The following is a 10,263-nucleotide window of genomic DNA, read 5'->3' on the forward strand; positions in this document are numbered from 1 at the left end:
TTCACATTCTGATCAGCTTTCAATATTTTGACGAGTTGCAAGCCATCTTTAGACATAGATGTACCAAGCAGTGCATGCCTTTTAGAAAGATAATTAAATGAAAAGACTAATATTGCACTCCTTTAATTGAAAAGAATTATTTATTAAAATATTGGAGTATTTCAAGTGATTTTGTAGCAGCGAATGTTTTACACACTTATCTGTTATAACCTTCCAGGGTCCTGTACCATAAAGCTTAGTGATTGATCATACGATTACATTTAAAAAAAAATATAAGTTGCATTGAACACTATACCCCCTCCCCTCCCCCCCCAAAAAAAAAAAAATCACTAAAAAGTACGATCAATCACAGAGCTTTGTGTTGCGAAATATATTACAATATTGGCCAGAAAGCCCAGAAGTCAACATTTTTTGGTAATCTACTGCTTAAGTTATATGTTCACTAAGATGAAATACATATAGAGAGCCAACATACCACTTTTGATGTTAACGAGTAGCTACTACCCTGATAATTTGAGACGACTTAATCATGTCCGGAGTATAGGCTTGGTGACACTATGTTTTTGCAAGCATTATAATAGGCATGCGATTATAATTTCGCATTAAAGGGACTGTGTTACATTGTTCAGATGAGAGATAGTGGTGCTAAGGTAGTGACTTCAATGCTAGATGTACAATTAAAGATAATCTGAAAATTTGAGTGAAAACGGATCATTATTCATGGTACAAATTGGGAAAAACTGATCTGATCGATTCCTTAATTCTCCCAACTATATTATTCTACTTCTATTCTGCTACTTGTCAAAGCCTGTTCAGCATCAAGACAAGGACAATTTAATTACATTTTAGGTGAATGTAAATCGTCACAAAGTAATACAATGGCTCTACATTCCATTCCAGACAATTAAGTGTTGACAGATTTTTATAGCCTGTTTTATGTATTTTTCTCATGGAAAAGCGGTTGGGAAAATTCAAAAATGGTTGGGAGAATTTACTGTTAATCACTGTTAGAGGGTGCCTCACATCGACGCCTTCGAAGAAAACCATAGATATCTTTGTGATTTGAGAATTTGTTCAGGATTTTTGCATGTCAGAGGGTTAGTATAGTAAAAGGAATATAGTAAGTAACATTTTATACAAAAATTAAGCAATTTTTTTCATCAACCCTCAACAATGTTACCGAGTCACTTTAAGCGGCTGACGTTTCATGTCCGAACATCAACATATTCCAGTTTGTAATTTTTTTTCGAGCGAGCGAAGCGAGCAAAAAATTGACATCTTATTGGTGACAACGTTTTTTCGTACTAAATGCGCTAAATAAGTATAGAGTATAAATAGACCAGCCACCTCGCAGCCCGAATTTGAGGCAGCGAATCACCGAAAATGAAGTGACGGTTGCCTGAATATTAGTAATTTCACGTTCCCATGGAATGCAGCCCCGCCCCCTCCCTTCTTGCATCCCATCTCTGCGAACACAACCTTATATGACAAGACCAACTATCCTCCTAACATAAGCTAATCTACAACTGAAGTACATTCCAGACCGATGATCTATTATGAAGGACATCAGGATATAATTATTTAGAAGAGAAAAATGTTCAACAAAACCACGAATTCGTTAAAAATAGTAATGTTCTCTTATGTAATCTGGCATCATGCCAAACAGAGTTTTGGGCAATCTTTAAGTACAGACCGGATGCATGCCAAGAATTATGACCCAAATCGGGTACATCTTTGTTCAACCGGATAAAAATATTTTCTTATGTATGGCAAAACTGAGCCCATATACGCCTATGAGAAAAGGAGGCAGCCTCTCCCGATTCAATTTCCCTTTTGGGGGCATGCTTGTTGATGCACTTTGAAATTGTACAAACAAGAATGTCTTATTTTCAGGTCTAAATAATTATGTTCCAATATAATTCTACGGGCATTCAAGGACTAACCTTGGGGTTATGTTCTACAATGAACTGAACAATTAAAAGTCAAACAAACAATTCTTAATTAAGCCCTCTTTCTTTCAGATATTCCTGGACAAGCCTCCTTCTTGTTCATTCCCCTGTAGTGGTTTCGTCGATGTGACCGGTATATTGTGAGTTGCGTTTTGCCAGTGCGTACGCAACTCGATACAGATGTTGTCGGAACTTCTGGTTGCAGATGATGTAAAACAGAGGATTGAGAGCGACGTTGAAATGCACGGCAATGTCGCTGACGACTATCATAATGTCATCCTTGTTATTGAAGTATATCCAATGGTCAAAACGTTTCAGGGCCCAGATGAACGCTATGACGAGATGAACAATGTGGTATAGAGTCCAGAAGACGACGAAGGACGCAGAGATGGCGAGGTTGTTCGGCAGACCTTGTGCGCGTATGATCGCCCCCGGGACACCGCCATCCTCTTCTTGAAGTTGCGTGAAGCGTCGCGCGTTGTTGGCATGCTTGTTGTCTGTTGATGTGGCAGTACGAGCATTGTGCAGGGCATGCCATACCATCATGCTGAAAACAATCGTCAATATGATGGGAACAAGACAGAGGAAGATGAAGATGAGCGAGTCCTTAATGAGCATCATGGTGTCTGACGTGCTGTTGAATACGTTTATGTAAAGTAAGCCATCAACGAGCGCTACGACCATACCAACTGTAAGATAATGAAAAAGAAAAGAACGAATAGTAGGCTATATACGAGGAGGAAAAACTAATTACTGGTCTGAATAATTTACCACTTTGAATAAAGACTAAAAATGTCAGAAAATAACAATTTTATAAAGTTTAGAAAATTCGTATACCGCGCTTGGAGCTGGAAAGTACTTTAGAAACATAATGCCTCTCCTGTTTTGTGGTGGATGTTGTAGAATTTCAATAATAATGATAATAATAATAATCTTGATTTATAAAATTTACTTTATATACTTATTCACTCAGATGGCTATTGCTGGTCTTCTCGTCAAATATAGGGTTTGGGTGAACAAGGGCTGCAATTGGGTTTGGGTTATAATGGTTAGAATTAGGGCTGGCTACACTTTTGGTCCAGGATTAACTTAAGTTAGGTACTGACAGTGGAGCAACAATGTCACCTGAAGCATGACTTGTGTGGTAGTACCCCCATCGCTCTTGTCAAAATGAAGGGGTGGTTCTTAACGGACGGGAATTAGTTCGGGGGAGGGGGTGACCTACTGGTTCCATCATCCATTTCGGGCTATCTGTCAGTTGACGCATCTAACTTTAAGAAATCATGCTTGTATAATAATATATGGGGCATCTCTATATTCATCACATAACTCTTTATCAAGGTTAAGATTACATCTCCATCAGATCATCGACCATGCAGGCCTCTCACACTTTGTCCTTTAAAAAATATGCCACGCATCCGTTCTACAAAAATTGCATACCTGTCCACAGGATGACGCAAGCGATGAAAGCATTCCGAGGTGTCCTCCATTTGCGAGCGACGATGGGATATAACACGACGATGTACTGGTCAAAGGCGAGCGCCGTGATCATTGAAGCCAGATGAAAGAGTACTGCCTGCATTATTGAGTGTGGGGAGAGTGGTGGGAGGGAAGATAAACGAGAATGTACCCATTGTGAGTTCATTGAGAGTATATAAACGTTATATATATAATTATATACCATATACTCATATGCGTTATTATGCCACCTCCTTTCTCAGAAAAAACAAAACCGAAACTGCTCACAATATAAACCCCTCCCTCCACCAGAGCGGATTCCGCCCCTCCTGTTTGTATCAATAATATTTCTGGAATGGCCTCTGTATGTCATTCGTTGGGTGAACGTCTTGACAAACCATTTCACCGCTGTGAATATAGAGATCCTGAATAGAAATTATTATTAGTTAACATTATTATTTTCCTTTCTGGCACTTGAACCTAAATTTTATTATCAGGCTTAATATCGACAGAAAATTATTCGGTCATTAAAAAAACTTCAGAATATACGAACTCGACGGTTCTGAAAGAGTTAGCCTAGGCCTATATAATACTCACCGTATGAATAATCTGATAAAATATCTCCATATAGACCATACTACCCACACTTCTGTAGTGAGCATTGATTAAACCGCCAAATGCTTCAATGCCATTCCAAATCGTGACTGGTATCCCGACCAAGACCAAATACATGATATCCACAATGGTCATGTTCGCGATGAAGATGAGCTGGACGTCTCGGCGAATGCGCGGGAAACAGACGATACCATAAAGCTGGAATATGTTGCTAAACAAACCGAAGATGACAAGAAGTAGGATGAAGAAAAAGGCAACGATGAACATCACCTTACGATCCTGGTGATCGAGACCGAAATCGAATTGATAGAAGTATGAAGAAAAGGAATAGTAGGATAAATAGTCATGACTGGTATGACTGCTGTGCTGGGTAGACCCATTGGGATGATTGAAGTGGTAGTCTGCTGAGTCCGCGCCGAGGATATCGGGGTACATCATGTCATCAAAGGGTGAGGAACTCCCCATTTTGTTTCCAATCTCTGAAGCGGCTAGTGTAGAATATTACAAAAGAGTGTCCTATCACAGCCTTCGATGTATTATCAGTGTTGATAAAACACTGATTCGTCTTACAATGGCTCTACTACCGAATGGTCTTATGGAAACCTTAAAGATCACTTTTCTATGATGTTCATGCTCCAACCCCACAGAACACTGTCCTTTATGAAGGTGCGATTCGAAATGAGACATGCGCCAAAAAAGCATTTCCTTTCAATGCCTATTGACCATGAACATATCCAGTCTAGTAACCTTCCACGTCGACAGAAATCCTGTCCGCCGATAAAAATCACTGTCTCCAAACAACATGACCCGAGATCATGTAATGGAGTTTATAAACTGGCGGATGTGATCGAATTTGGGGAGTCTTGTATCCCTGGAAAGGTAAATTGAAATCAAATTTGCATATTGGTCTGTCTGGGCGAGTATACATTTACCACATTTTTAGATATTTAGATCTATCTGCTTAAAGTGGACGTGATTCTTGAGTTTTTGTTATCAAAATAGAATTGGTCGCAGTTTGTTTAACATCAATCTTCACCTCACTATTGGGTAGTACGATATGAGGGAGGGGTGGCAGCAGGGGCTTCCAGCGTATTGTCACATTTAAGAATGTGTCGATAAACATTAGCCGTAGAATTTCGGCGTATCGACGATCGACTGCCCCCCATCTAGAAAAAGTATAATGTCCTTTTTTGCTTTGGCATGAGCTTCAGGGCATCAACCCTGCAAGAATGATATGTTGTCAAATCAATTGTTGGGTTCTAGGACATCTACCCCCTGGACATCCGCCCCCCCCCCGGATAACCATCCCCAGTCAACGACTCCCTAAGATAACTACCCCCTAGGACAACTACCCCCTAGGGCAACCACCCTCTAGGACGACTACCCCTGGACAACTACCCCCTAGGACAACTAACCCCAGACAACTACCCCCGGACAACTACCCCCAGACAACTACCCCCTACGACAACAATCCCCTTGGACACCTACCCCGGACAACTATCCTAAGGGGTAGTTGTCCGGATGGTAGTTGTCCGGGGTAGTTGTCCTAGTTGGTAGTTGATGGGGTAGTTGTCCTAGGGGTAGTCGTCCTAGAGGGTGATTGCCCCATGGGGTACAGTATAAGGGGTAGTTGTCCTAGGGGGTAGTTATCCGGAGATGGATGTCCAGGGGTAGGTGTCCGGATACGCAATTGTTAATACCCCAGTTATTGTTACCAGACTTTGACCTCATAAATTATATTAGGACCGTGGTATGAATTTCAATACCCCCGATTGATTTGCCATCGATCACAATGTTTTACTTCCTAGGGTTTACGAAGTGACGGGTTTGATTTTCTCATATTTCATATAATATATATATACAGCCATCATTTCTGTTTTTGACTCGCAGCTACATAATAAATTGGCTTTGAATACAAGACGAGACAAGACGAAAACGATATCACCTGGGCAAAATTCAAGGGTCGAAAGAGATAGTTCGTTTGCACGTAGGACGGCTTTTCTCGGACAGGGTGGATGAAAGAGGAGTGCTATATCCAGTGCAGTCCAGAACCGACCGGTAGTGTGCTGCATTTCCGGTAAAATCCTGTGCCAAGATAATAAACCAACCGCGTCTAACGTGCTCACATCCTTCCTTCACTCTTTCCTGCCATGCATTCTTCTCTTGGTTATATTTTTTACCATTATTCCCAGGTATTACAAACTGACAGGGGCATGGCTGGGAAATATCCAGGAAGGGGGAGGGGGACCTGCATGCATCCATCCCATTGTCCATTGTGATAAGAAATTCCTCCTATATTTCTATGTTTAAAGTCTCTCTTTCAGCCCGCCTATTACAAACCTACGATTTATGTAATCATTTTCTACATTTTCTCGATATGAATGTCTTTCTCATATTGCTTCGTCGTCTTCCCCTCATTGATGGCCATATGAAAGGCAAAATAAAAGATTTAAAAGGGACATATAGAACTTAAGAGGTGAAACTGTGAAATCATAACTTAACTTCTTGTATTCATATATATATATATATATATATATATATATATATAAAGGACTGAATTCATTTGTCTAACACAAACAAAACATATGATCATGGAATTTCCCATATACAAATTATCCATAGAACTGTGGTAATGGGAGGGTACTTTTTCACAAACTATTGTCCTGTAACTGTATCGATTGACGTGGGAAATTTATACATCAGAGTGGATTTGAAAATACGCGTACACGTAAATACATACTGAACATAAAAACAGAGTGACTAATACTTTATGTACTACATTTTGCGGTAGTGGAATAAGAAAAACAGGACCAAACACTGTTTAAACACCACTTGTGTGGCAGGTCACATTTTAATTTGAATTGAAATTAATTCACACCATTCACAGAAATTTCCTTTAGATATGTCCAGCTCTTAATATCCTTATCATCCCTATCTCTTTCTCTCGCTCATGCTATCTTTATTTCCCTGTATACCTTACCCTTCTCTCTCCTCTCTCCTCCTTTTCCCTTTTCTTCCCGTCCTCTCTCTCTCCTTCTTCCTCGTCCTATTTCCATTCATTCCAGAAATAAAAGGTAAATTTGAGTTCTGATCATGCGATTTTATCATGAAAGAAAATATCGGGAAGCTACTAGGACTAGTGTATGTAACAAAAAAACTGGTGAATAGTGTGCATTTCTGGCATCACCGAAGTGATAAGAAATGGACTCAATTGACAAGTTGACTCACATACATGTGACATGAAAGTTTTGTCCAAAGTACATTTCAGTTAGGCCTTATTTCTCGTCATTTACCAAATACGATGGGGCATAGCTCTTATGATATTCTTCCAAATCTTAATAAGAAAGTTCACAAATTGTATTTCACCTTTACCAGAACTCGACCTTCTCTTTAATTTCTTTCCCTTTTGTGACAAGATAGATTAGATCATTATCACAAACAACGCTATCATGCAATATTAGAAATACCATTAGATAAATAATAATAATAATATAATACTTATTTTGGCAATAATTCAATTTTTATTAATGTATATGCATACAGAAATGGAATGCAAACGGACAATAACGTATTTAATATAATTGTACCAAAAATGCTAGGAACACATGGTATCAAACAACTCACTCTTTTTCTTAATTGATTTCCCGATCGATTTCACAATCACTAAGAAAAAATGATATACAACTTGTAAAAATACAGGGACGGACTTGTTGTCAATGTCATATAGGCCTAATAATTACATATATCTCAAATTTATTAAAACTGAATCTAGTATAATTTCTTCGTTAATGCACAGTTGCACACATCAAACATGTCAAAGATATTGTTTCTGTTCACTTTCTGTGATAACCATTGTTCAGAAAATGTTCACGTCTTCATAACCTAAACATTTGCTTGTTTAATTTTCTTGCATAATAGTCATATAGCACAATAATGACATTCTAAAGTCACCTACATAGCACGTGATATTATAACTAGTTACTAGTACTTTGAACCTTATTATTTATCACAAATAAACAATACCGGTAGGTTAAACTTTACTCTTTATTATGTCTTGAGCGAGGGGAATATTACAATCATTATAACCACAACAACAACAAAATATGAACAAGTATTTCTACAGCATTCTACAATTATTCAAGGCAAGTCCGTCTAAAAATCTGTTCATGTCTATCATCTTGTAAATATCTGGATAACGTTCATATCTGAACATTTCTTTTTCATTAACATTAGCTTTGAATACATGTACTACCAAATGCTGCCATTTTAAGAAAAAAGGGGACTTTCATCTTGACAATGGACATATGCACTGGAAAAAGAAAAGAAAAATAATGAAAACTTTATGCTTCATATCTCAAATATGACATATCCATCACAATTGCAGTTTTACATTTTACACTTATACATGCAAAGCAGATGATTTTTGTTCACACCCAAATATGTACACAGATGTTCCATATATTACATAACATGAATGAATTTAAAGATAAAATATTGAATACCAATACCACAATTTGAAACAAATAACATGTCATTAAATATGTTAAATATGCTATCTTTTTATATTTACATTATAAAGCAACATGTGTTAATTGGATCAAGCACAACAAGATATTTGCATTTTCAATATCAAAAGGAATGTTTTGAAGAAGTCAAACGGATGATTTTAGAATACTATGGAGGTAGAGAAGAGAGTAAATAAGTAAAGCTTTTTAAAAATTAATAATATTTTGTTAATATACATAGCACAATCCAAAGGATAAAACTGACAAGAAATACCATGTAGGAAACTTCAGAAAAGTTTGCTGATTATATATTATCGCCATATATTATATATATATATATATATACCGGTATATAATATATAATTCTATTTAAGGCTATGATGTAGACATGATTTTATATGGCACAGAGTAAAAGAACCCAAGACAGAGTGTTCATATAATTCAGACCGTAGCTTTTGTAACACCACACAAGCTTAATAGAAATGTTTTTATTGCTTAAAGGTAATGCAAAGTTTTGGGAAATTTTGAAAATTGGATTGATAGTAATTTTTTAAAATGTTGATATATTTGGATGCCCCTGTGGATGTATTATAGAACTAGAAAAATTAGCCCCTAAAACACTTCTGCTTTCGAGAAATTGAATAATCAAAAATTTACCGCTGGTAAATTTCAAATATTTCAAATAGCGCCTAAGGCCATTCCATGAAAGCTGCGACCATGAAAATCTCAGAATATGCAGTTCTGATACCAGTATATAATTTCCAAATGGGAATAGCAAATTGGTCGATTGTAGTAAAAAAACAACAACATCGTTTTGAAGCTAAAGAAATATCAGTCTTGAGAGGGCACTATACAGCATAAAGAGTTTTTTTATTTACAATTTTACCTCTTTAGACTCGATTTCAACCGCGACAACTGTAAAATCGCATATGCTTCTAATATGTTCATTTGAACCAAATTTATGACCTCATACCAAAACTTTGTAATACCTTTAATCATTACTACATACATTAATTAGCATTGTTTTAAATTCATGCGGACAAAATCATATGGTGGGTGTTTTTCATATCCTATATCACTTAAAAGGAAGACATGCCAGACTATACTGGAACGTATTGCATAAAAACAGTTAATACTGCAGTCACATCGTTTATAATTACTACACATTACAGTGAACTCTGCTTAGGTCAAACCTGTTGGGACTGCAAAAAACAGTTTGACTCATGCAAAATTTAACTTAGGAAGTGTAAATAACATGTGTTTTGCATAGTTTGGTCAACAAGATTTAATACAACCTAGGGAAAATTTGTTTTGTGCAACTTCTATTTTTAGCAGAGTAAACTGTACATTTTTTTTTACACCATAAGCTGTGACTGTTCCTTACGGGAAGCTTTCTTTAACTCAAGCCTAATGTAAAATGAAACTTCATGTTTGTCTTAATGTTTCTTATAATAGACAAATCAAACTACTAGTACCTACCGTACTACCTTGATGTCACTTTTCATTATGGTTACACTTGTATACAACCCAATCAATTCTGGGTATTGAAAGAAGGCAAGAACAGGCCCTTGAACTTGAATCTTATACTTAAATGACTAATGCGGTGATTGAATCACAGTAAGCTTTTATACATTAAAAAATGTAGAAATATAAAGGCAGGTCCTTGATCACAACCCACCCTCCTCTGAGCATGAAACAAATTGTATGTTTGTCTCTATGTGTCAAAGTATGTTTAC

The 10,263-nt window shown here is 37.1% G+C and overlaps 1 protein-coding gene across 1 annotated transcript; it reads right to left on the minus strand.

The window, feature by feature from the left end:
- Positions 1-1,118: 1,118 nt before the first annotated feature.
- Positions 1,119-5,209, minus strand: LOC100889848 (mu-type opioid receptor). The gene is made up of 3 exons (XM_003728374.3): positions 4,005-5,209; positions 3,390-3,525; positions 1,119-2,638 (listed from the first exon to the last, which is right to left on the minus strand). The coding sequence occupies exons 1-3, from the start codon at positions 4,485-4,487 to the stop codon at positions 2,049-2,051; spliced, it is 1,209 nt and encodes a 402-aa protein (XP_003728422.2). The 5' UTR covers positions 4,488-5,209; the 3' UTR covers positions 1,119-2,048.
- Positions 5,210-10,263: the final 5,054 nt, after the last annotated feature.

This window comes from Strongylocentrotus purpuratus, unplaced genomic scaffold (genome assembly GCF_000002235.5).
Source record: "Strongylocentrotus purpuratus isolate Spur 01 unplaced genomic scaffold, Spur_5.0 spur5_scaffold_5, whole genome shotgun sequence".
NCBI lineage: Eukaryota > Metazoa > Echinodermata > Echinoidea > Camarodonta > Strongylocentrotidae > Strongylocentrotus > Strongylocentrotus purpuratus.

Coding starts and splice junctions, on each gene's coding strand:
- LOC100889848 (XM_003728374.3), bottom strand. CDS start 4,487: ATGGGGAGTTCCTCACCCTTTGATGACATGATGTACCCCGATATCCTC. Junction 3,526..4,004: donor TTTATCAGATTATTCATACG/GTGAGTATTATA, acceptor TCAATAATGCAG/GCAGTACTCTTTCATCTGGC. Junction 2,639..3,389: donor TTGCGTCATCCTGTGGACAG/GTATGCAATTTT, acceptor ATTATCTTACAG/TTGGTATGGTCGTAGCGCTC.